The sequence below is a fragment of the Rhipicephalus microplus genome, chromosome 2, assembly GCF_043290135.1.
Source record: "Rhipicephalus microplus isolate Deutch F79 chromosome 2, USDA_Rmic, whole genome shotgun sequence".
Classification (NCBI taxonomy): Eukaryota; Metazoa; Arthropoda; class Arachnida; order Ixodida; family Ixodidae; genus Rhipicephalus; species Rhipicephalus microplus.
In genome coordinates this window covers 21,286,473-21,313,669 of record NC_134701.1, presented here as the reverse complement: position 1 = coordinate 21,313,669, position 27,197 = coordinate 21,286,473, and the positions used below count along the sequence as shown (strand labels likewise).

General features: G+C 47.9%; 3 protein-coding genes across 9 annotated transcripts in view; 2 read left to right on the top strand and 1 right to left on the bottom strand.

Annotated features, from left to right (window-relative positions):
• Window positions 1-27,197, top strand: part of LOC119169183 (pseudouridine-5'-phosphate glycosidase) — a 2,087,124-nt gene that overhangs the window by 211,344 nt on the left and 1,848,583 nt on the right. The window lies entirely within an intron of this gene.
• On the top strand, window positions 1,859-4,848 carry LOC119169185 (uncharacterized). Of its 2 annotated transcripts, none has more exons than XR_012893596.1 (4): window positions 1,859-3,327; window positions 3,422-3,581; window positions 4,311-4,439; window positions 4,724-4,848. XR_012893596.1 is itself a non-coding variant. In XM_075886268.1 (4 exons), the coding sequence occupies exons 2-4, from the start codon at window positions 3,476-3,478 to the stop codon at window positions 4,771-4,773; spliced, it is 285 nt and encodes a 94-aa protein (XP_075742383.1). In that variant the 5' UTR covers window positions 1,891-3,327; window positions 3,422-3,475; the 3' UTR covers window positions 4,774-4,848. The 2 variants fall into 2 exon arrangements, 1 of the variants encoding a protein (XP_075742383.1); XM_075886268.1 differs by having other exon boundaries at window positions 1,891-3,327.
• LOC119172677 (uncharacterized) lies at window positions 11,622-14,254 on the bottom strand. The gene has a single exon (XM_075886267.1). It carries the CDS (start codon window positions 13,971-13,973, stop codon window positions 11,739-11,741), a length of 2,235 nt encoding a protein of 744 aa, XP_075742382.1. The 5' UTR covers window positions 13,974-14,254; the 3' UTR covers window positions 11,622-11,738.

Sequence of the window (27,197 nt, the reverse complement as noted above, 5' to 3'; positions counted from 1 at the left end):
TCTCTCCTCTGCTTTCTTTAACAGCTTTCTTATAAAATGTAACGCTCTAAATAAGTGTCAACACGGTTTCCGCAAAGGACGCTGTACAGAAACTGCACTGCTTGTCCAGAAGTAATTAATCATAAATAACCTTGAAAAAGTCGCAGCCTTGCCTGAAAGGCGAAGAAATGAATGTCATTGAAACAAATTGAAAGGTCATGTGCAGAATGGAACGCAAATCGAAACATGCCCCGCACAAACGACGCGCATAACATACTCACAGGTACGGATGCACGCGAATGCGCGCATTTGTTACTTTGCTGTGTCTGAAAAGCGCGCGCTTTTTGCAAACGGAGACTGAAATAATTTCAGTGCCCTTTGTGCCCCAGTAATTACAGCCGAATCGTTCCATTTAAAGTCTAAGGCCAGCCAAGGCGTACGACCTTTTCCTCCTCACCACCACGAGATAAGAGCACTTGAGGGAGCGGCACTTCCCTTCTCTGAGCCGGGCAAAGTATGCGTAGGAGATTAGAGCGGGCACCGCTGCACGATGCGGTGACGCGTGCTCATTGTGCCATCTTGCTAGTAATGCTGAAAACATGATTCCCTCCACCCTCCCTCAGAGATGCTCGTGAGCAGCGGTAAATGGTAGATATAAACAGCTTGCCGTTTGAACCCAGACAACACTCGACGACCTGAGGTCGTCCTCATATGGTACAAACGTCCTCGGCAGTTTCAGGACGTCCTCATTTGGTCCTCTAGTCGACACTTGCAGGATTATCCCCAAAATGCCCCTTTGAGACCTTTTTAAGGACGAAGAATTGTCCTGATATCGTCTGCTCGAGGACGTTTTGAGGATATGCATGTTTCGTAGGTGCATGCAGCTTTCGCAATTCGTGTTTGGTTAATTTTCTGGCTGTTAACGAATAAGTCCACGGGATTTCGTATGCCTACTTTCGAGTCATAATAGTAAAGTACTTCTCGATCATTAAAATGAGATAGTTACACGAGGAAGCACTTCAAGCCAACACGAGAAAGACGTGTTCTTTTATTTATTATTTATTTATTTACTTTGTAAGTGATCGTAGGCCAAACTTTCTGCCTGCACGTTTTCGTTGGTCGTGATCTACCGCCGACGTGCATACGGAATTATATCGCACTGACTGTGGTCTGACCCGTTTCCCCAATGAACGCACGTGCGGCAGACCAAGTTTGGTGCGAGTATAAACGGTGTCGGCTCCAAAATGAATGCAGGCGTGAAAACTGTGAATAGCGAGCACGTTATTCTCGAGTGTCCAGTGTTGCAATGCCGCACGGTCCCATCGAGCAGACGACAACTGACCATGCTGACGACTGGGCTGGCCTAGGTTATCGTGAATAGAGCAGCATTGGAACTAGAACGCTGTGGGAAAACGAATGGGCGACTGAAGTTGTGGTGGTGCTAACAAAAAAAAAGCAGTACCTTAATGCGGTCACCATGCGCAGTCAAGGTGCTTTTAAATCTGGATGTCTACGACACTGTTTACCCATTTTAAAGTGACGCAACTATCATCATCATCATTATGGGCCTGCAGTAAGTCAAGTCGAGTCATTGGTCGAGTCAACATTCCAATACAACACTTCTCGCCATAGAGGAAGCTTCTCGCAGAAGCCCTCAAAGAATCGTAAGCATGCCAGGTGAGTGTCTTCTGTTAAATTTTCATATTGAAGTTGTAAGCCGCAAAGGTAAATAAATAAAAAAAGAGAGGACAGTTGATTTTCAGCCTCGCGCTGTATATCTTTACTGCTTATTCATGTATGTATGTACAAACCAACTGACTAGCCTAACAACGTGTTCTGGTGGTGGGTGTTCTTTGGTCTAGCCACCATTCTACTGTGCTCTGTGCTGTTCAAGATGGCTGAGAGCGCGGATCGCAAATTTCGGCGTGAAATTAATCGGCGCGTCAATGCTAGTTTTCAGCTTATTGACAGTGAGGCCGATGTCATAAATGACACGCGGTACGTTGACCGAGATTCCCGCAACGCCGAAAGAGAGAGCGACTTGCCCTCCGAGGCTTGTGCGGTCGACCTCGAAGACGGCCATCGTCGCCTTTGTGTTCATGACAGAGAACGGCCTTCGGCACACTCCTCGATCGTTCCAGAAACGGATGTGCCCCAAGGACACGTTTTGATTTCTGGCGACGCGTGCTACCCCAGCGGCTGCAGTGTTTCTGTGCCTCACGATCACACAGACTTCGAACGGCGTGCCTTCCATGACAGCAGCGCTGCGGCTTCGACTTCGGCGACCTCGCAGGTGAGGCAGAGGGATTCTTTCGAATTGGCACCGACTGGGAGTAACGAAGAGCAAGTTTGTGAACGCGGCAGTGTGGACAGCTTGCTGGCCTTTCGTGAGAGACTGCAAGCGTGGGCCTTACAATCTCGCGCATCGCACACTTCAGTTACATCGCTCTTGAGAGTACTACAGTCCCACGAATGCTTCAGCGCGCTCCCTTCAACTGCAAGGGCATTGTTACAGACGCCCAAGAAGTGCCTGGAAGTGTTGCAGCTGGCCGGCGGGAAATACCATCATTTCGGCCTCAGTGCAGGCCTACAGCGAGTGCTGCAAGATTGTGCAGAACTACCAAGAATTTTGAAGCTTAGCTTCAACATTGACGGTCTGCCGGTTTCAAAAAGTTCACGGGGCCAATTTTGGTGCATACTGGGACGCATAAGTAATTTGGAGGACAAAGCACCATTTATAGTGGGTGTTTTTTTCGGAAGCAGCAAGCCCAACAACGCGAATGATTTTTTGCGACCATTTGTTTGTGACATAAATGCTGCTATCACAACAGGGATTACCATTGGAGAAACTGCAATTCCTGTTAGCTTGTATGCCCTCATATGTGATGCACCAGCAAAGGCATTTGTATTATATGTCAGAAGCCACACAGGCTATTACAGCTGCACCAAATGTGACGTAAAAGGTGTCTACTGTGAGGGCAGGGTGTGCTTCCCAAACGTCAATGCTCGCAAGCGAACAGATGACAGCTTTCGCTTAAAAGTCCAGGAGGAGCATCACACAGGCGAAAGTATTCTTGAGGAACTTCCTTTTGACCTAGTGAAAGATATACCATTAGATTACATGCACCTTGTGTGCTTGGGTGTCATGAACAAGCTCTTGACACTGTGGGTACGTGGCCCAAAAGTGACCAGACTTGGAAGCAAAGTGCGTCTTGAGATGTCGGAAAAAAAGTGAGGCTTCAAGATGAGACAAATGATGATGTGGTTTTGACACCGGTCAAGGATATTGACCAATTTCTAAGTCTTGAGGGGAGACTTGCTGCTGATGGCAACATTAAGCTAAAGCTTGTACGTCATTCATTATATTTTTCTATAATTTTTTTTTCTAGTCACTGCATTAAGCTACTCTTCTAAAAAAAATAATGACCTCAAAACTGTACAGATACAGCAGCTTGCTGGCCTTGGTGGCTCAACTTTTGGGGCAGCAGCCAGGAGGATGCTGGAGCTTCTGCTAAGCCTTGAGGTTGCTGTGCAGTTCAGCTGGGCAGGCCAAAAAGGCAAAAGGAAGTTTGTGGATCTAGGTGTCACAGATGTCATTTGCAGTGAGTAATTTGTTTCACAACACCATGTGCTGCAAGAGCCGTGTTTGAGTACAGACATTTCTAAGTCTGTTATCCACATTATCTTTCATTTGAAGTCAATAGCAAAAGAACAATCTTTTCATGAAAGCATTAAATTTTTTAGGATGCTTGCTAATTAAAATTATGTGCTTAAACGTGGAAAATTTTTAGCATGAAATATCTGTTGTCAGTAAGAAACCCTGCAGCTTCTTCAAGCACACTAGTATACTTGCATGGCACACATACGCAAGCATTCACTACTTGCAGAAGTTATTATCAGGTAGCACTACTAGGCATTCTTAACTGTAGTGGAAATCTTATGTACAGATGAAAACTAACAGATGGAAGCTCATAGTGATCACTGAGGATCTCTAAACAGGAATAAGTACCTAAGACAAGCTGGTCAACATTTTCATACATGGACGTATTTTCGTCAAAGGCGCCTCATCATTCTTTGCATGCTAGGTTTCAAAAAAGTTACAATGATGTCTTCTTCGTGGTGTTCTTCTTGTAATGCAACACATAGTGTCAATGTCAGTACTCTTGAAATTAACATGGGGAAGGATGGCAAGGACCTTTAATGATGATGTGCCCACCTATCAAAATGTCGATCATGCTGACTAGAGGTACTTCTTCAAACAACCTATGTAGCATTATATTAATGTATTATGTTTGTGTAATTCCTGTTTTATGAACTTTGTACTTTTTCAGAGGCCGTGAGGCGAAATTTTCCGGAAACAAAAAAAAATGACATCGAGTGTGTGATTAAAGTGTGGCTTCGGCATGCTGGGGAAAAGCTCCAGAAGCAGCGCTTAAGAACTTCTCGCACTCACCATGAGGGTGAGTTTTATTATCTGTGCTGTTGAAGCTATCATAACATATGATACTTTTGCTGTTATAGTTTAAATAATTTTCTTGCCTTACTCGAATTTTGATGTGTATGCAAGCATGAACTATATAAATCATTTTCACCATTATATAATGGCTAGTTCGTACCTGCACATTATGGTAATATAATTTTCATTTTATGCTTTCAAATCTGGCATGCTGTTATTGTCTTAATATTCTTATTGATACTCTAAATTCACTTGTGCTTCAAGATATGCTGCTTTCTATTACTACAGAATGTCTTCAAAGTGTCGCGTTGTCAAGCCCATCGGATGAAGACCTCTGAAGGCACAGGGCAAGAAGTCTCATCTAGTGAAAACTGCCAAGTTTCATTCCTGAAAATAAACATGTTTTCTGTGCATTGCTGTTTTTATTGCTATACTTGAAGAAATTGTTACTGAAACCTCACAGGCAGTGCTTTAAAGAGTGTGCATGTTCAGGCACTTTTGATTGATCAGTTGTCATTTCAGCGCTCCAAAAGAAGAATTAGAGCAACTTTTCGTAAGGTCTGATGAGTGCCTAGGTCTTGTATGCTTCGTCCTCAAAAAGTACTAGACTCATCATAATGTGCTCTTTTCTGGATGCCCTGAGGACGATCTGAGGCCGGACAAACGGACTGGTTTAGGACCACTTGAGGTTCATTTGAGGGCTTCCTCAGGTCATACTTTCGTACGGTGTAGGTCATCCTCAGGACAACCTCAGGTTGTCGGAGCGTTGTCTGGGAACGGTGAAAAATGTTTTCCGAGGTGGCTCAGTGGGTAACGCCTTGGTTTCACGACGCAGAGGTCCTCCGTTCAATTCCACGCACCGCAGTGTTCTTTTCTGGATTTTTTCTTTCTTGCGTTTTTATATTATATATATATATATATATATATATATATATATATATATATATATATATATATATATATATATATATATATATACACGTATACATATGCAGTGCATGACATAGACGCCGACGTTCACGTCGACGCCTACGCCGGCAGCAAAGTCCAGCCGGGAGTGTCCATATAATTGCTATTGCAATAAAAAGTAACCTAGTTCTCCGAGTATTAATTGACTATAGTAAAGCATTTGACCATCTAAACAAAACAATCTTTTAGAAAAGTTAATGGCATACGGTGTACATGGAGTGGCTCACTCTCTGATGAGTTCGTATATGCTTGATCGTAGGCAGCGCGTTGTCATAGCAAATAGTATATCCTCCGACACGGAGATAAAATCGGGCGTCCACCAGGGCAGCATCTTAGAGCCCCTTCTGTTCAACACCTACAATAATGACAGGACAGACGTGCACAACAAGGCAACAATCGTTTTATACGCAGATGATACCAGCCACTTTGTCTATGGTCCAGAAGCTAGTGAGGTCATTCGTAATGCAAACGTGCTCATTTCCACACTATTCGAATGATCTTCCCGCAATGGCCTAAAATTAATAACAAAAAAATCAAAAGCAATCTTGTTTACAACAAGGGGCAGACAGGTACCGTTATGCAATGAACCACTACTTGATAATGTACCAATTGAGATTGTTAGCGAGCATAGGGTACTTGGTGCCATTTTCAGTAATGTGTTGAATTGGACACCTCATGTTGACATTTTGTCAAAATCCTTCATATCAGCAATAGGCGCCTTGTCTCGATGTCGCCATTTCGTTCCGAAAAAAGTGAAATTACAAATTTATCGGGCACTTTTGGATTCATTACCTACTTCACGCTTGTGCGATGTATCACTACAAATACTAACATACACAAACTTTTTCTTCTACAGAAACATTCACTTGGAATCATAGCCAATATTCCACATCTCCACACAACGTTACCTCTTTTCGCTAAATTTAACATAATCAGAGTTACTTAGGTGTATCACTTTCGTTTGCTCTATTCATACTTCTTCTCCTCTGAAAAGTTCTATTTACTTCCAAAATCACTGTCTGAACTACGACAACAGTTCAGTGACCAACGCACTCGCAGTCAGAACGAATGGCTTGTCCAGAAAAAGCGTACCAATTACCTGGTGCAATCAATCGCTGATAATGTACCTTTATTTCTCAGTAATTATGAAAGTGGAAATATTGATGTTTATGCCTTCACCCGGAAAAAGATGAGACATCTATTTTTGGTCCCAATGATGCATGACGCTTCTATGTGAGAAAAGGTACATAGACATAGTAAAGAACTGCTAAATGTATCACTCTCTTCATTTTATGGTATTCATTTATGTGGTATTTATATTTATGGTATTTACTTCTAGTTTTATTTATCACATGAAGCTGCAATGTTTTGCTGCTTTCTGCTTTTAAATAGCTGCATCAAATTATCACTGTTGTACACAAACTCATTGTTTATATGTTCTTAATATGTATGTCGTGGTCGGGAACTGAGAACACGAACGAGCCGACGGATAACGACAACTGTTTTATGGTCAAAGAATTGGATTAAACCATGCGTGCTAGCGCGGCTATATGTTAGCTTGACAGACACGGTCACACACACTCGCGCCAGCGATCTGCTGCGCCGAATCTTCCCGCACGTCACGTGATGCGGCACGCATAGCGCCATCTCCTTGTGGCTGCGTCCACGACACCTCCACGTCTTTGAAGTGGCCCTCCTGCTCGTCACAGGTCAAGCCGACTCGGAGCTCTCATGGTTCGTCCACTTCTTGTTGTCGCCACAGGTTGTAGCGGCTGGAGATGTTTGCTGGTGCGTCTTGTGAGACCTCCAGGTGTGCTCACCACATATGAACGAGGCGTGTGAGCTGGCCCAATGACGGTCCCTGTTATTGGAGCACCAGACAAAATGCGGACGGCTGTCTGCGGTTGAATGGGATCTCTTGCTAAGGTCCTATGTCTCCGGTTATATTGTTGCCCCTGCTTGATCCTGTGGGCTTCGTTTCGTTTTGTAAATTCTATGGTGCTCCACCGTGGCCTCAGCATGTGTGGTGCCATGGGCACGTCAGTTCTTAGGCGCCTTCCCGTGAGGAGTTCCACTGGTGTGAATGCTTCTTTTCCTGGCGTATCTCTATGCGCGAGCAGAGCCTTGTGAATGTTTGGCAATTTCTTGATAAGCTGTTTAGCAGTCTGAACTGTTCTTTCTGCCGCGCCTTTGCTCTGAAGGAAGTGGGGGCTCCATGTTACGTGACTTGAATCCCATTGCTTGACAAACGCTTTGAACTGTGCCGAAGCAAACTGAGGGCCATTGTCTGATCGTATGATAGCCGGTGCCCCAAAGCGCGCGAAGATCTGACTCAGTGCTTGAGTTATATTCTCTGTGGTAGTACGCTTCAACTTCTTTATTTCAAAGAAACGTGAGTAGTAGTCCACAACCACGAGGTAGTTAACTCCATCCACACAGAAGAGATCAATTCCTATTGCTTCCCATGGGTGTTTGGGAAGTGGGGAGAGTATAATGGGCTTGGCGTGTGGTTTACGGTGTTGTTGACAGACAGGGTATCTTGACACATAACTTTGGATGTGCTGGTCAACGCCTGGCCACCACACCGATTGAGAGGCTCGAGCCCTACATCTCCCACCGCCCTGATGACCGGCTTGTAAGTGCTCTAGCACACCACTTTGCATGCTTGGTGGAATTACAATGCAATTGCCTTTGAGCGAAATTCCATCCACTTGTGTCAGTTCATGGGCAAATTCTGAATACTTCTGCACGTCCGGAGGTAGTGCCACTTCTTTGGGCCACGACGTCGTGCAGTAGTCCCTAACTCAAGCTAGAACAGGATCATTCTCTTGTGATGCCTTTATATTTTCAAGCATATTGTGGGAAGCTGGCAGAAGTTCCATTGCGAGAATTTTATGTTCTACAATGACCTTGCTGAGGCTCTTTGGGCTGCTGTTGTCTGTTTCCTTCTGCGGTTTCCTTGAGAGCACATCGGCTGTATGCATTTCCTTGCCTGGGATGTGGGCAATGGTGTAATCGAACTCGAGGAGTCTCATACGGAACTGTTGCAGACGGGGACTAAGTTCGTCCAGGCGGCTTGATGACAGCTGTGGCACCAGTGGCTTGTGATCAGTTTCCAGGTGAAACTGCAGACCAAGCAGATAGGAGCTTACCAAGAGATAGGAGACCAAGAGATAGGAGCTCCAAGACCGTACGACGATGCATCCGCCGACACAGTGTGATGACTACAAGGGTCGTAGTGAGTAAGCACTGGAGTCCTTGTCAATGCTTTCTTGACAGCGTTGAAACTTTCTTGCTGTGGCTTGTCCCAGCACCATTCGGCGTCGCTGTGAAGCAAGTCACGCAACGGTTTTGTGAGCTGCGAAAGCCTCGGGAGAAACTTGGCCAAATGGTTGGCCATTCCCAAGAAGGACCTCACCTCTGTTACGTCTGTAGGCTCTGCTAAGTGACACAGTGCGTGGACCTTTTCAGGGTCAGCACTGATACCATTCGCCGACATGATGTATCCCAGGAATCTCACAGACTGCTGATGTAGTACGCATTTTTCTGCGTTCAAGGTGATGCCAGCTTCTTGCAGGCACTGCAGTACTTTGTGCAGTCATGCGTCATGTTATTCCCTTGAAGGGCCAAACACTATAATGTCGTCTTGTAGGCATGCTTGGCCTTAGATGCCTTCTAGAACTCTTAGCATTTCTCTCTGGAAAAACTCGGGTGCTGTCAAAATTTCAAAGGGCAATTGAAACCTGCTGAATGGCGTCAGAAATGTAGTGTGTTTCTGGGACTCGGTTGCTAGCGGAGCTTGCCAATAACGAGCCCTTGAATCAAGCTTGCTGAATCATGTAGCTCCGGCAAGTCTGGCCAAACATTCGTCGACAGTGGGCATTACAACTCGTTCCCGCAGAATGTTCTTGTTTAACCCTCTGAAGTCAACACAGATTCGAAGCTCGCCTCCTTTCTTTTTCGCGACTACCATAGGTGCGCACCACTCTGTGGCCTCGTCGACCTTAATGATGACGCCAAGGTTCTCCATTCTCTTCAACTCACGTTTGACACTAGGCAGCATGGGTAGGGGTACTCGCCGCGGATACGTAATAGCACTCGGCTTGGCATCGGGGAGTAATATTATCTTGTATTCTGTCTTGAGAAGACCCAGGCCTGTAGTCAAGTTGGGGTAGTGGCAGAGAATGTTAGCAGGGTCACTGACCTTGCTTGTTGACGCTGTGACTTCGAGGAGGCTTAGAAGGATATCCAATGGTTGCTGGACGTCCGAGAAGTGCATCGTGTAACTTGTCGATCACGTAAATTTCTTCTTGACACTCTCGGCCATTCCAGCACAAGGTTGCGCTAAACAGACCTATTGTTGCGATTTTGGTCCAGCCGGGTCCCAGCAGCTGTTTCTTGGCATGCTTCAGGTTGCCCATGACTTGTTCATTGTAGAGTTTTGTAGGTATAGCGGTAACATCTGCACCGGTGTCTACTTTGAACTTCATTGGCAAGTCATTTACTGTAACGTCAGTCCTCCACGGTCCAGAGTCCCGTTGATTGGTCAATTGACTTAAGTAAACCTCTTCCAAAACAGCTTGGTGGGTGCTCTTTTTCTTCCTCGCAGAGGCAGATAAGCACACGGCCCTTTTGCCGCAGGCACTGCATATTTTCCCGTTTGCCGGGCACATAGTGCGTGATGGTGGGTGCGTTGTTGAGCCACACCACTTGCACGTCGGCACAGATTGGTCGCGCTGTGTTTTTTGAGAGCGCTGATTTGGCTTTTCTTTGCTCTTCGAACATCTACGCATGGCGTCAACAGCCGCAGGCACCTGTTGCTGCGGCCGCAGATCTTTTTGCTGCAACTTGATCATTTCAGAGTTGCGTGCAGTGGTGACAGCGGCTTCAAGAGTCAGCTCGGCGTTAAGTTGCAGCTTCTTGCTTGGCTGCGTGTCTGCAAGGCCGACCACGAGCCTGTCGCGGATCAATTCTTCTTTGAGATCTCCGTACTCGCAGGTTTCGGCCAGTCGGTAGAGTTCGGTTACGAACGCATCGACTGACTCATGCGCTTCTTGCTTCCGGCTGTTGAACTTCGCCCGCTCGTATATCACCTTCGTCCGCGGCACGAAATGTTTCGCGAACGCTCGTGTTATCGCGTCGTAGTTGAGTTTCTTAGCGTCAAAAAGTTTGAGCGACGCCAGGACATCTTCTGCTTCACGGCCCATTGCGTAAATGAGTGTCTTCACCTGGGTTTCGTCGTCTTGTTTCTTCAAACCTGAGATGACGCAGTACCTTTCCTATCGTGTAAACCTCCACTTCCACTCCTCGGGTCGCCGCAAGTCGAGCTTTTCCGGCAGTTCGATGACGAAAGGGTTGAGTGGGGTTGCAGGCTGAGCTGTGGGCACTGTAGGCGTTGTCATGGGTGCTGCAAAGTTCCGTGTTCGATGCCGGCGTTTGTTAAGCTTACTAGTCTGGTGCCCTCTTCACAGCGTTGTCGTGTCTTCCACGCATCCCACCACTGCCACCATGTCGTGGTCGGGAACTGAGAACACGAACGAGCCGACGGATAACGACAGCTGTTTTATGGTCAAAGGATTGGATTGAACCATGCGTGCTAGCGCGGCTACATGTTAGCTTGACAGACACGTTCACACACAATCGCGCCAGTGATCTGCTGCGCGGAATCGTCCCACACGTCACGTGATGCAGTACGCATAGCGCCATCTCCTTGTGGCTGCGTCCACGACAATGTATTAGTATTACAACTCGCGTACACTTACCTACTTTATTTAGTTGTACGCTGTTTATAGTGCATACTGCCATATAGGACTTTGAGGCACTCTCAAGCTGTTTCCAACAGCTTTTCGCCTGATGGACCCCCAAGAAATTGTAAAATATTGTTGGAAATAATGTTTTGATTGATTGATTGACTGATTTATTTATTTATTGATTGATATAAATGCATCGTAAAGCAAATCAAGACGTTGTATACTGCACAAGCCAGTCGCTGTCCGCGATCATCATCTCCATCGTCATCAGCCTCATCGTCATGACATAGCCTCGTATATTTTTTTCATGCCCGCGCAGTGAATCGGTGGAGGTTGTCTGCTGCCTTCGCCCTTCATCCTCAATTTACGCCTGCCTTCTACGCAAAGGGGGCTCGCACCCCATATTTCTTGTAGTGTTCCTACTTAAAATAACGGAACAGCATTAAAGCTTCAGTATGGAACTGGCGTCCATCTTAATCTGCTTTATTTTTTCACTTCCTCCTCCTCTTCCTTCCTGCCCCGGCCCTCGCGCTTCTTCATCTTCTGTCCAAAGGCTCATACCGCTTCACCCTTCCCGCTTTCTTTTAATTACCCCTCCTGGGGTAATACTTGAAGACATTCCCAATTGAAGCACATTCAACAGATCCACGTTCACCAGTGTACCAGACAGTCTTCAAAATTCCGTTCTGGGTGGCTGTCTTGGTCACAGAGTAAGGCCCATAAAATTTGGCACTGGAATCTCTTATTCCTTTTCTCACTAGTACGAGGTCGGTGACTTGAATGTCTGGCATGTCTGCTCGATGCCTCTTGTCGAAATTCTTTTTCATTCGTTTTCGGTACCTCTCCTCCGGTGATTTTTGTTGCCTCTCCTCGACAATCTTGAGGTTTTCCAAGAGTCCCAACTCACGGTCTGCCTGCAGAATAGGGGTCTCTCCTGTAGAAGCGTACTGTGGACTGCACCCCAAGCCACTTGTGTAGGATCGGTTATGATGTTTTACGGCTGCTTCTAAAGAACATTTCCATCCCCCAGGAAAACTATCGTACATCTTGATGTATTGTCTCACGTCCCGTATGGCACGTTCTGCAAGCCCATTCGCCGCAGGATGGTATGGCGCACAGAACTTGATCGATACATTGTAATCGACGCGAGAACGAGGCGAGCAGCGGGCCCCGGCCTTCTTGGATGGTGACTTCGTTCTGCGTCGGTGGGACCTTGGGTGTCGGTACATCGGAGGAGGTCGTTGCCACGAAGGGGCACTCCCTCTGTCCTGGAAGTCCTCCTGGCTCCTGTTGCCACTTCCGCCGTTACCTCCCCGTACTCCTTCTTCGAGATTTCTTCCGGAGCTGTTCCGTCCTGTCATTTCCAGGTTGCTCTGAAAACGGCCACCACCAGAGCCGTTTTGTCCTACTGCTTCCATGTTGCTTCGCGAGCGGCCACGTCGCCGACGAAAGTAGCGGCCACGGAACCGCCGTGGAGGGCGCCGGGGTGGGGGTTCGTTGAAAACCTCCTCTTCGGCGTACGCTGGCCGTGGCTCATCGACAATGAAACGCTGCGGTGGAAGCGGTGGCGGTGGTGGGGCTCGCGGAGGTGCTCGTGGCACTCCTCTGAAACGCTGGTTGTATCGCCAAGGGTAGGGCCTCCCCACGCCGTCCATGATCCACCGTCTAGGAGCCGGGTCGCTCTGGTCCTGGTGCGGTGGCAGTGACCGCGATGAGTCTCGGTTTCCTGCTTCCTCCCTTCGATCTTCCCCTCGGCCACGCCTTGACGCCGGCCCGCGCCTTCGTTGATTGCGACGTGGAATCCAGCGGGGTCGGAACGGGCGCCTGTCGGCCGCGTACGGGCTACCCTGAACAGGCTCACCATCGGGTCCGGTCACATTGGCTGCCTCGCAGCCCTTATCGCCGACCACGACGTCAAACTCGACGGTCTCACCTTCGCCAACGCTGCGCAGCAACTTCTGTGGGTTGTTGCGCGTGATGGCCGTCTGGTGGACGAAGATGTCCTCGTGAGTGTCGTTGCGGTTGATGAAGCCATAGCCGTTCTTGACATTAAACCACTTCACCGTTCCCAGGATCCTCTCGGCGACGATAGGCTTCTTCCTGCCACTGAAACGACTCTCTTCGCCCATTGCCAAGTTGGCGGTTATCTTCGGAAGGGGCCGGGTGCCGGTCACAGCTGCTGGAAGCCCGCCTGGATGCGTGATGCGCTTCTGGTGGCTTGACCAGTCCGATTTACTCCGACTGAAACAGCTGCTTGACTCGGCGGTTATGCTTGTTTCCGAAGCTGATGGTATGTTCTGAAGACACGCGAGGAGGTCATCTAGAGTCTTTGGTGACAGTATTTGCACTTGCTTCAACACGTTAGTGTGCAATCCATGCATTATTAAGGCAACTACGGCCGTAGATGGAAGCAAAGGCTCCGCCAGCTTTAAAAGACGGCGTTTCTCAAAGAAGTACTCGACAAGGCAGCTTTGCTCAGACTTGAAATTAAGCGCCGTGTTCCATCTTTCTACTGGATTGCTTCGGAATGCAGTCAAAAACTTTTTCCTCCACTGGCTCCAAGAGTCGTCACTGTCTTCCAGAATGCATGTTTCATACCACTTTCGCGCAACACCTCTCAAGTAAACGCGCATGTTGGTGATTTTAGCCTCATCAGAGAGCCACTTGTTTTTTCCAGCGGCATATTCGTAGAAATCAAGCCAACTTTCTGGATTTGAAGACACACCGTCGAAAGCATCAGGTTCTACGAAATTAGGTGTCGGTCTCTCAGCATTCAGAGAGCTTATAAGAGATGTCATTATTTGGTTTTGTTGAAGCATCTGTTCCTGTTGCAGCTGAAAAGCTTTCAAAACGAGGCTCACCTCTTCCGTCGAAGATCGTGATCCTGAGTGTTTTCGACGCGCTGGTTCAAGAACTAGGTCGTTGAAGGTCGCCACACGCAAGTTCACTTTCACAGCACCTTTCCGTCGTAGTTCAGTAGTGTCTACGGCTGCCTTTTCCACAACCAGGTTTACGAGTTCTTCCGAGCTGAGCTCACGAGGTAGGTCTACCGCTGCTTCGTCTTGAACTTGGTACTTCGAAAAGATGATCTCCTCGGAGGTCTCGTCTATGAAGAACGTCACCCACATGATGGCTTCGATGGTCGGCTGCGCCAAAATAATGTAGTGTTCCTACTTAAAATAACGGAACAGCATTAAAGCTTCAGTATGGAACTGGCGTCCATCTTAATCTGCTTTATTTTTTCACTTCCTCCTCCTCTTCCTTCCTGCCCCGGCCCTCGCGCTTCTTCATCTTCTGTCCAAAGGCTCATACCGCTTCATTTCTTACCTGTATATCTTGCGGAGCGCGCCAGGCATATAGTCGCTTGCTCGTTACGCTACCACATGTTGAGGCACCTGGAAGTGCCTACCAAATTTGGCTCTACAAGCAAAAGTTGTCCCGTGTCCTTCCTGTTTGCCGCAGGTAAGCTTGTGTGTCTTGCGGAAGCAACATTTTCAATTGTTGTTTTTTGTTTTTGTTTATTTTGTAACGAAAAAGTAGCTGGGCAAACACATTGTTAATGCTAAGCACGAGACTCTTTTCCCGGACGTTGTGCCTGCTTTCGCTGGCTAGGCCTAAGCTCCTACCTGTTCTCAAAACAGTTCTGGCTTTCTCAGTTCTTTATTATATTTTATGGAGTTTGCTGGGTCTCCTCGCAATCCTGGAGTTGTGAAGCCGGACTCGAGCTGCCATCATGACCACTGCATCTGCCACGAACCCTCCACCTATGGCTTCCCAGGCGATCGTTTGCTCCGGCGCGGTTCGTCAGTGGGACTCTCCCATACTCAGCGGCACTGAAGATCACGACGTCGACGACTGGCTGCCTACCTACGAACTCGTGAGTGTCTTGAACAAACGGGACGAAGCCATGAGACCGGCCACCGTCGGCATTTACCTCAGTGGCATTTCCCACTTGTGGCTTCGGAACCATGAAACCGACCTTCCGACCTGGACAGCATTCAACACAAAGTTCAACGAAGTCTTCGGTTGTCTTGCTGTCTGCAAACGTTGTGTGGACACCGCCTTCAGGCAAGATCACAAATACCTGGTGAGAATTTCACCAGTTACATAGAGAACATCATTGATTCATGCGAACTCGTCGATGCGAACATGGCAGAGGTCGACCGCATGAAGCATATTTTTAAAGGTATCAACGCGGACGCATTTCAGATTTTCATTTCAAAAAGCCCGGCTACTGTCGCTCAAGTTACCAAGCTCTGTCAAACATCTGAGCTCTGCCGCAACGTCTCCACCGGCAATGAGCTCCGCCGGCAACATCTCGTCACCCGCCGTGCTGTCCCACATCAGGAATCGATGTTCGGCTTAACTCCCTCGCAAGATTCCGTCCTTCTCTAGCAGATCAAAGATTTTGCGCGCGAAGAAGTTGCCCGCCTACTCTCGCTCATCTACGGCCTACCGGAGTGCATTCCGCTGCTTAGCCCTACACTACGGACTATTATACAAGACCAAATGTCTGAGGTCTCTCCTCCGCAGCTGGTGCCACCAGTCAATGCAGCATTGACGTATGCCGAAGCAGCAGCACGACCACGACCACAGACGTTCCGAGCGCCACCTCCACTGCCTGTTCCTATTTATGCCACCCAGCCGCCATGACCTCGAGTCCACCGAGTCCCTAATTCATGGCGCACTGCCGACAACCGACCGATCTGCTTTTCGTGTGGTCTACACAGACACGTCGCACGTCTGTGCCGCCGCCGCCCACTCCACTCATGTAAAAACCCACGTCCATATCATTACGACCACACGTTTCTCTACACTGCAGACCCCGAATTGCACCCTCCTCGACCAAGCTACCAACCACCTTCTGATCGCCGATATCCTTCTCCACGTCGTCGCTCGCCCTTCGCGATGCGCCGATGCCCCCCTACAATCGACGCGGAAAACTAGATGATGCAGTTCCGGAGGCAAGAACTGCGTCCTCGTCGCAAAGCACAAGCCCTCTTCATTCACCCCGAATGTAATTAGTGTTGTTCTGAAAGTGTACCTATATTTGCACTTATTGATACTGGTGCCGCCATTTCTGTCATTGCCGAAAAAGTTTGCCGTTCAAGTCGAAAAGTGACAAAGCCTTACTTGAGTTCATGTCTTCATATGGCCACTGCACAGCCTGTGCAGCCTGTGGCCGCGTGTACCGCCAGACTTGTAATTCAATGAGTACCCTACACTGTGCAGTTTGTAGTACTCCCGCACTGTCCTCACGACATCATTTTAGGCTGGTATTTTCTCTCCCATCCCCAAGACGTCATTGATTGTGCCCGTGCCCAAGTCGTCTTTTCTCCCTTTGGTGATGCTATACCTGCGGACGATCGCTCTTCCTACGCGAAGTTGGTTCTTAGTGACGATACCCAGATCCCCCCATGCACTACTGTCTTCGCACCTGTGTCGTGTTCCACCAACGTCTACGCTACCACATTCTTCACACCTTCCACTGCTTTCGTTCATCGCCACTTATCACCGCTCCCAAATGCTCTCGTTACTCCTCAAGGGGGTGCGACCGACGTGCCTGTGGGGAATCCGTTCCCATTCACGGTTACGCTGCTTCGGGGCGAATGTATCGACTCAATCGAATCATTCGATACCATCGCTACACTTGACGTTCCTGATGGGTCATCAGAAGTCAGCGCTCTCTCCTGTAGTTCCAGGAATTGCCCTTTCACTGCCGACATCTTCAACCGTGTCATCGACGAAGGTTATAAACCCACAACAGAGGTGTGAGCTTTTGAGCCTCCTTGACAAGTTTCGGCCATCTTTTGACAGTCACAGGGCAACCTTAGGTCGAACATCAAAATATGCCACCAGATCCACACAGGTAATCACCCACCCCTAAGGCAGCGACCGTGTCGTGTTTTGCCGACTGAACACCGTGTCGTCGATGAACAACCAGGTGACATGCTAAAGCGCGGTGTCGTTCAACTATCAAACAGTCCTTGGGCGTCGCCGGTTGTTTTAGTTAAAAAGAAAGATGGCATGACACGCCTTTGCGTACATTATCGTTATCTAAACAAAGTAACACGAAGGGAAGTTTATCCTTTACCTCGGATCGATGATGCCCTCGACTCTATACAAAGCGCGGAGTTCTTTTCATCCCTTGATCTACGCTCTGGGTATGGGCAAGTGCCCATGAATATGGATGATAGGCTGAAAACTGCCTATGTTACACCAGACGGATTCTACGAATTTAACGTGCTGCCATTCGGCCTATGCAATGCACCGGTAACATTTGAGCGCATGATGGACACTATCCTACGAGACCTTAAATGGATCACGTGTTTGTGCTACTTAGATGATGTGGTGGTGTTCTCGCCCGACTTTCTCACACACCTTCATCGCTTGGAACAGGTTCTACGCTGCCTTTCTGAAGCAGGCCTCCTACTAAACTTCAAGAAGTGTCACTTTTGAGCACGCAAGCCGACCATTCTCGGACACGTCATGTTGAAGGATGGCGTTCTCCCAGACCCCGCTAAGCTACGTGCTGTTAGCGAGTTCCCGAGGCCCATGTATCTCAAGGAGGTGCGTAGTTTTGTTGGAATTTGCTCATACTTCCGTCGCTTCGTACGGGATATAATCTCGATCATGGCGCCTCTGACAGTCCTACTTCAGGGAGACCACAATCTATCTGCGTGGCCTCCAGCCTGCGACAGTGCCTTTGTGAAGCTCCGTGAACTGCTTGCAACAACACCCACACTGCGTCATTTCGATTCATGTGCTCCCACAGAAATCTAGACGGATGCTAGCAGTGTCGGTCTTGGCGCTGCACTCACCCAACGAAAGTCTGGTTACCAAGAATATGTTGTTCTGTACGCAAGCCGCACTCTTACAAGAACAGAAGCAAATTATTCAGTAACTGAGAAAGAATGCCTAACGATCATATGAGCCATTACAAAATTTCGACCTTATCTGTACGGCCGCCCTTTTGATGTTGTTACCGATCACCACACGCTCTGCTGGTTATCTTCCCTCAAGGACCCTCTGGACGCTTGGCACGAGGGGCTTTATGGCACCAAGAGTACGACATCCATGTAACTTATCGCTCAGGCGAAAAGCATGCCGATGCCGATGTTGTTTTGCGTTCACCTGTTTTTACTGATATTGCAAGTGTCTCCATCCAAGCCAACTTACTTCCACTATTAGGGCCCATCGACATGGCAGCGGAGCAGCGCAAAGATTCGTGGATTGCGTCTCTGTGGAATTTCCTATCTGAAACACTCGCCCCCCTGCCATCTCGTGCGCTACACTGACAAGCCTCTCACTTCACCATCCGTGATGGAATACTTTATCGCCGCAACTACCACCCTGACGGCCGCTAATGGCTACTCGTCATACCCAGGCACCTCCGGGCCAGCATGTGAGCTGCTTTCCATGCCGATCCGCAGTGGGCACACGCCAGTTTGTTTAAATCATACGCCAGGCTACGTTTTCGGTTTCATTGGCGCGGCATGTACACATTCGTTCAAAAGTACATTCGATCTTGCACAGAGTGCCAACGGCGCAAGCACAATCCTAGTTGTCTTACTGCACCATTGCAGCCGTTACCATGCCCAGTGCGACCATTCGACCGGATTGGAATAGACCTTTATGGTCCTCTGCCATACACATCAGCTGGGAATCACTAGATTATTGTAGCTATCGACCATCTCACGATATATGTAGAAACGGCCGCTCTATCAGCCGCGACGGCATGTTACTTTGCGTCTTTCCTGCTGCAACGTTTTGTTCTGCGTCTTGGCGCTCCACGGGAACTTTTGAACGACCAAGGCCGCGTCATTCTCGTGGATGTTATTCAAGAACTCCTTGCTGAATGCCTTGTGATTCACCGCTGTGCTACCGCATATCGCCCACAAACAAGCGGATTGACCAAACGTTTCAACCACACTCTTGGCGACATGCTTTCTATGTATGTCGCCTCCGACCACACCAACTGGGATCTTATCCTTCCCTACGTAATGTATGCTTACGACACGGAACCTCAAGCGACGACAGGATTTTCTCCCTTCGTTTCACTTTATGGTGTACAGCCATCATCTCCAATTGACACCATTCTCCCCTATCGACCCGACTCATCCGAAGGCACACCAGTTTCCGAAGCCGCTCGGTACGCGAAGGAAAGTCGGCAATCAGCTCGCACTCTTACAACACAAGAACAAGGGCTACGAAAGTTTTGTCCCGAAGATGGACGGTCACACTGCCAGTTTTCCCCCGACTCTCTTGTTTAGCTGTGGGTACCTCCCTCTGCTGCTCCTGGTACCCTACAAAGTTTGTGAGCAGGTACCGTGGGCGTTATCGCGTCATAGAGCAAACTTCTGCTGTCAACTACCTCAACGAACCCCTCACGCCCACTCCGGACCTGTGTCGCAGAGGCCGCGAAAGCGTACACGTGGATCGTCTCAAACCGTATCACAAACCGCTTGTCCTCACGACACTTTAGAACACCTACTTGGCTCCGTCTTCAGCGAGGGGGAAATACGTAATGAAGAAGTAAGTAGTGGGTCATGCCTAGCTCGGCGAACACATCGTCAGTGCAAAGCACGAGACGCTCGGCCCTGACGTTGTCGCTGCTTTTGCTGGCTAGGCCTACACTCTTACCTGGTCTCAAATAACAGTTCTGGTTGGCCACACCGCGGTGGTCTAGTGGCTGAGCTACTCGGCCGCTGACCAGCAGGTTACGGGATCGAATCCCGCCTGCGGTGGCTGCATTTCCAATGGAGGCGGAATTGTTGTAAATCCATGTGCTCAGATTTGGGTGCACGTTGGTGCACCCAAATGCTGGAACTGGAAGTACGTTTAATACATAGTCTTAAATTGCCAATTTTAATTGCTTGAGCATTGTAGAATAAATTAATAGAATGAATGTTTGTTGTTGAAACTCACACTATCACATCACTATCGTGATGTGATAGTAACGCACGTCATCATTTCCACTCGACACGAGCCGTGTCCTTTCCCTGCCTTCTTTCCTGTTGGTGTGGCTTTATAAGCAAGCGCAATAAAGGACTCAAGGTTCTTTTTCACCTGTCAACATGTCAGCCTCGTCAATGCCTCGCACACGCCCATAGCGCACGGAACTTTACAAGGTCCCAGAAGGGACCAGCCGGTGCAACACCTTCAAACCGAAGCAGGACCTCGAACATGTCCAAGAAGAAGCATGGATTTGCTGAAGCCACCAGCCCCACTTTTAATGACAAGCATATGGGCAAGAATTGGCAATGATTTAAGCAAAAGCTAGAGCTATATTTCACGTTAACGAAGCCGCATGACAAGCCCCTAAGCAAGGAGACAAAGACAGCAATACTATTGAGCTTAGCAGGGGAAGATGTATTAGAAGTTTTTAACAACGTCTTATTCAGCGAAAGTGAGAGCAAGGACGATTATTAGACCATTGTTAGCAAGTTTGACGCATACCTGGCTGCGCAAACAAACGAAGTCTACGAGCGGTATCAGTTTCGTAAGAGGATGCATACAGCGGGGAAAAGTTTTGAATAGTTCTCTCGAGACGTTAGGATGCCAGCCCGATCGTGCAATTTCGGACAACTGGCAGATTCCATGATACGCGACCAAACTGTGATTGCCATTAGCAACGATGGCCTGCGAGCTAAACTTCTGCAAGACAATGAGCTCATGGTGGCCAAAGCCGAAAAAATGTGCAAAGCATCACAGGCAGCTGCTCAGCAGTGTGAAGCATGGGCACATAGCGTAGAACCAGTGCAACAGGTCAATGTTGCTCGGGCTTCGACAAAGCATCCCAAAGCCTTCAAGTGCTCCCGTGCGGTAAAGAACACAGGCTACGCGACTGCCCAGCTTGGAGCAAAACTTGCAGAATCTGCAAGGCAAGGAATCACTTCGCTGTTTGCTGCAGAAGAGATGCGCGCGTTGACGAGCTACAGGATGACGACGATGGCGACGACTTTGAAATTCTAGATGTTTGTACTATCAGCAGCATACAAAATGAACGAGACTGGATGTTGACAGCGAGCCTTGGCAGCAAAGAAGTCAAATTCAAAGTCAACATGGGATCTCAAGCTAACCTCATACCGTATTCCGTCTACAAGAATCTTCGGCCAATGCCGCCTACCAAACCCAGCAACACCACTCTGCGGTCATACGATGGGACCATCATCAGACACATAGGCGTCATCAGCCAAGAAGTGGTCATCGGTGACAGACGCCAGCACTTGACCTTCTATGTCTCAAAAAGAGTAGATAGGCACTACTCGGGCTCAAGGCAAGTGAAATGCTCGGGCTGGTGACCAGAAAAGTGGACGCCGTGGCAGCAAACAGCTCCTAACAAGTAATGCAAGAATTCGGTGAACTGTTCGAAGGTACCGGCTGTGTGCAACGACACTACACGATAGTCCTCTCTGCGAATGCTGTCCCAGTGATTCAAGCCGCCCGCCGAGTCCCGTTAGCCCTGAAGGAACCCCTTCGCAGCGAGCTGAAGCGGATGGAGCAAGCAGGCATTGTGACCAAAATGAACGAGTCAACTGAATGGGTTAGCTCATTGGTAACTGTCAAGAAAAAAGGTGTAAAGTTAAGGGTCTGCATGAATCCGAAGGCAATCAACGCTAACAAAAAACGGGAGCATTATGAAATGCCAAGACGGGAGGACATTGAGGCAGAACTAGCTGGTGCAAAGGTGTTCAGTCGACGTGACGCGAAAGCTGGTTTTCACAAAGTGCCTCTAGACGGAAAAACATAAAAAATTTGCACTTTCGCCACTCCTTTTGGCAGGTATCGGTTCTTGTGTATGCCTTTTGAAATTTCGTCAGCATGAGAAGTATTTCAAAAGACTCTCAGCGAAATATTTGACTCCTTGCTGGGCGTTCATTTGTATGTTGATGACATTTCGATTTGGGGAACCTCACAGGAACAACATGACCAGCGCTTGAGATCAGTCATCGAAGCTGCAAGGCAAGCTGTGCTGAAGCTAAACACCGAGAAGTGCAAGGTTGGTGTTCAAGAAATAGAATTTCTGGGGGATATTATCTCAAAAGACGGTAAAAAACCCAACTGACGGTTGATAGAGTGTATGAAACAGACACCCATGCCAACTGATAAAAAGGGAGTGCAGCGTCTTTTGGGCATAACCAATTATTTTAGAAAGTACCTACCCTCCTTGTCACAGAGTACGGCTTCCGTGCGCAGTCTAATCAAGCATGATGCTGCATTTGCATGGACCCCAAATCACACGCATGAATGGCAGAGTATCTGCAGCAGTTTTAGCGAACAGCCACTGCTTGCAATCTTTGACCCTCAGAAGGAAACAAAAGTGACGTCAGATGCATCAATGTGGGGTTTGGGCTCAACTCTCATCCAATGTCACGGAAGCGAATGGCGTCCTGTGGCGTACGCATCAGGCGTGCTGACTGACGCGGAACAGTGTTATTCACAGATTGAAAAGGGAACATTAGAAATGACGTTCGGATGCCAAAAATTTCACTACTTCATCTATGGTCGCCGGATAATCTTGGAAACCGATCATCAGCCGTTGATAGCGATAGCTCAAAAAGCAATTGCTGATATGCCACCTCGATTACAAAGGTTTTTTTCTGCACCTGCTTAAGTATGAATATTTTGTTCGCTACGTCCCAGGAAAAGAACTCATCTTGGCTGACATGCTGCGGCGAGCCACAGCCGTGAAGCCAGACCAGGACAATGCGGACACTGACGCCGATGTGGAAATACATGCCGTGAGTACGGTTACGGCTCTGGTTAGCGATGTCACACTGAAGCGGTTACAAGAAAAAACTGAAAAGGATCTCTATTTACGTTCCGTAATACCCATTCGCGATAAGGCCATTCGCGCTGGCCATATAGTTGAAGGAGAGCTGAAACCTTTCACAGATGAACTGTCAGTCGTGAAAGACATGTTACTGAAAGGTACCAAACTAATAGTGCCTGTGTTCATGAGGATCCAGATAATGGGATGAGTCCACAAAGGCCACATGGGCCTCAATAAGTGTAAGGCAAGGGCAAGAGGATTCATTTTTTGGCCGAATATTAATGCAGAAATCACAGACATGGTACATAGGTGTACTGTGTGCCAACGCTATGCGTATAGTCAGCCTGATGAACCGCTTATCATGCGGCCGACACCAAAATACCTATGGTATAGGGTCGGCGTCGACCTGCTCGAATGCGGAGGAAAGTCGTATCTGTCCGTGTATGACGCTCTTTCTAATTTTCCCGAGGTGGAGGAGCTGCGTGGCACATCGGCGACAACCGTCATCGACAAGCGGGGGGCCATAATTTCGCGATATGGTATTCTATATGAGGTGTGAACAGACAACGGACCCCAATTCAGCAGTCGCCAGTTTGCAAGCAAGTATAACTTCAGACATGTTACCTCAAGCCCGCAGTTCTCAAAGTCCAACGGACTAGTAGAGAAGAGCGTGCAGGTAGCTAAAAAAAATTTGAAGACAACGAAAGACGCACGAGAAAATTTCCGGCTGGGGCTCCTGAGCTACAGGTCAACACCCTTAGAAGATGGACGATGGCCCGGAGAACTACTCCACGGAAGGTGATTAAGGTCGACACTTCCAGATTTCAGTGACCAGAACACAACGCAAGTTTGGAAACGTGTTTAAAAGGAACATTCCAAACGGGATCTGCCACCACTGGACAAAGGACAGACTGATAGGATCAAGAAAAAGTATTGGTCACGGAAAGCGAATGTGGTCAAGCAGGTGTATCCAAGATCGTACAAAGTCTTGACAGAAGACAACAAAAGACTTCGTCGGAACAGGCAACATCTGCTCCCCACAAGCGAAGCTTTCATCCAGGGTGCTCTGGAAAGTGAACCCAGTACTGACGAAGTCCAACAAACTGCACCTGCTACGCCCGACCTGCCCGACCTGTTTAATGCACCGCCAGTCATGGCGAGATACCCCACTACATCATTACGAAGATCCAGCCGCCAGTCCAGGCCACCTCAATGCGACTACAATGCGACTCAAATTTCCAACAGCTGCCCTGAACTCTTTCCTTTTTTGTGTTTGTGTGCGGTTATTACGTGGATTACACTAGTTGTTGTTCTAGTATGTGCACCTTCAAAAGGAGAAGGGCGTATCGTGATGTGATAGTGCAACACACATCATCATTTTCACTCGACACGAACCGTGTCCTTTTCCTCCCCTCTTTCCTATTGGTGTGGCTTTATAAGCAAGAGCAATAATGGAGTGCGACAGCTTGGGCTAGTTGGTATGGCATGACGATAGTTATAGCGCGAGAACAAAACGATGACACAGAGACTTTTGTGTCCTTCTTTTGTGTCCTTCTTGTCTCTGTGTCATCGTTTTGTTCTCGCGCTATAACTATCGTCATGCAATAAAGGACTCAAGTTTCTTTTTCACCCGTCAACATGTCAGCCTCGTTAATGCCTCACACACGCTCATAGCGCACGGAACTTTACAGAAACACCGTTCTGAGATTAAAGGTTCAATGCCACTGAAGAAAGCAACCATTTGTTTACTCTATTTTACGGAACCACTTGTGAATTGCTAGTGCCGTTACAATCTATATTGTTTACTACTATAAAAACCATGCTTTATTGGTGAATATTTCATGCATTACTTTTGGCATACCAATTAGGTTTTCTATCTGCAGTGTGGAATCAGTTGCGGCGTCCTGTGCCCGACAAGATGGCTTACTGCTGCGTTCCCCGCTGCAAGTCTTCGAGCAAACGACGGACGCCGGGCATAATGTTACACGAGATACCAGGCAATACTGCGAGCGGAATGGCTAAAGGTCTTTTCTTGGGACGACTGGACACTGAATACGACGTCGTGTTACTCGACTCTATGCAGCCGACACATCGGTACTATAAAATATTATCATCAAATGCCGGAAGAAGAAAAAAAGAAGACTGCTGCCTAGAGCAAGCACGTGCTACTTCACTTCTTCTAATAAACCGTATTCATTCGAAGCAGTCCCTGGTCTGGATCGTCTTAATAATGGTGGCGTGACCAAGATACTACCTCCTCGCCGGCAAGAAAGGCCAACTTGCCACAAAGCAGCAGAGAAGAAAATGGTGGAGGAGCAGAGGATCGACCTGGATCAAGCGACGAGACCACGGTAGACAGTACGAGCATCAGAACGAACGATTGACAAGTAAGGAGTTAACCGCCTCAATATGAGTAAGGAAATGATAACAAAGAAAAGGAAAGCGCTTCGCTCCCAGATCACGCGACTGATTAACGCAGCCGAGCAGCAAATTAATGATGGAGCTAATCATGAGCAGCTGCTTAAAATGCAGGCGCAGAATAAAGCAGTAAGCAACAGTCTCAAGAGCGCGAACGAGCAAACGGAAACGTTTCTGACAGAAGACAATGCCGAAGCTGAATTCGAAGCGTCATAGAGTACGACATGAAATTAACGACGATCTTATGTGCAATAGAATTCAGACTTCGACTGCCTGCACAATCGAATTGAAGCGATAGGACGAGGCAGGTGACTGCCTCAAGTACAGAACAAGAAGCAACGGAACTAGTTAAGCTAGCAAAGCTTGAAATGATAAAGTTTGGAGGAAAAGCTTTGAAGTGTAACCGCTTTTTTTCTCAGTACGAGTCGGCAGTTGACCTGAGACCGAACATGAGCGAGGGACAGCAGTTCAATTACTTGTTAGAGTTACTAACCGGAAAAGCGGCGGCTGCTATTGAAGGACTTCAGTACTCGGCAGAGGAAGGTTATGATGATGCAATCAGAATACTGCAAAAAACGTTCGGCAATCGAGAACGTTCCAGTGAAATGTACATCAATGAGCTATTGAGTTGGGAGAAAGTGAGGTCTGTTCAAGATACCAATGACTTAAATAGGCTAGTACAGAGAGTGCAAGTTAACATATTGGCACTCACGTCCCTAAAAGTGTAAACCGAGAGCTATGCACCGATGTTGTTACCGGTATTGAAAAGAGCAGCTCCACCAGCATTGTCAGTGCAGTTCAAGACAAAAGAGGCTATGAGAAACAGCTCAGCTTCAGAAAACGGCGAGCAAAACAACGCAACGGGAAAACCGTGCGAGGCAAAGCTGGACAGGCTTATGTTATTCTCAAGAAAGCAAGCGGCTTTTCATGAAGAAACACAACGTGAACAAGCGATGATAACTGCAAAACCAAGAAAGGACCGTGGACAGATGCGCACCACTTCAAGCTTCTATAACTCAGCGGACAGAATATACTTATTCTGCAAGCAGAAAATCCACGCAACCGAAAACTGTCGCAGGAGCATTCCAATGGATGAAAAGAAGGCTATGCTTACCTAAAATAGAGCATGCTTCAGATGCACGCGACCAAACCACACTGCACGCATTTGCAAGGCACAAGTAAAATGCAAGCAATGAAAGGGACGACATGCCACGTCAGTGTGTAGAACGGTGATGCAGAAAACAAGGGCAGAGCTGGTGTCAACAGCGCAAGCCAAAGCGACGACGTCTACGCTACACGCAACCGAAAATATCAAGCATAAGTTTGTGCTTTTGCAGACTGCTGTAGCATGTGTAGAAGGAGAAACATGTGGCCGACATTGCCGTTTGTTATTAGACAGCGGAAGTCAACGTTCATTTATTGAAGCGGGATCACCGATAGAAATAGGTGCGAAGGTGTTGCGACCGGAAAGGCTGACGATTGGTTCATTTGGAGGAGACAAAAAGGTCAAACTAATTAACGTGGTGCAAGTGACTATAGGATCACGAGAAACAAGCTCGACAACAGTGATTGAAGAGTTACAAGTTGACGTTATCTCGCACAGTTGTATACCCACTACAACTAAGAAACTCAGAGAGAAAATGAAACAGCTAAAAATGCAAGTGGCTGATCAAAGGACTGAGATGACTGCAACAGATTCTGTAGAAGTACTGATCGGCTCAGACTATTATTGGGAATTCTTTACTACTAGAACTCAAAGAATCCAGGACAGACTGATGCAAGTAGAAACTATACTGGGATGGGTACTGCAAGGGCCGTCTGAGCAAAGCAAGGCAAAACTAACCATAAT

Coding starts and splice junctions, on each gene's coding strand:
- LOC119169185 (XM_075886268.1), top strand. CDS start 3,476: ATGCTGGAGCTTCTGCTAAGCCTTGAGGTTGCTGTGCAGTTCAGCTGG. Junction 3,582..4,310: donor TGTCACAGATGTCATTTGCA/GTGAGTAATTTG, acceptor GTACTTTTTCAG/AGGCCGTGAGGCGAAATTTT. Junction 4,440..4,723: donor TTCTCGCACTCACCATGAGG/GTGAGTTTTATT, acceptor CTATTACTACAG/AATGTCTTCAAAGTGTCGCG.
- LOC119172677 (XM_075886267.1), bottom strand. CDS start 13,973: ATGCTTCAACAAAACCAAATAATGACATCTCTTATAAGCTCTCTGAAT.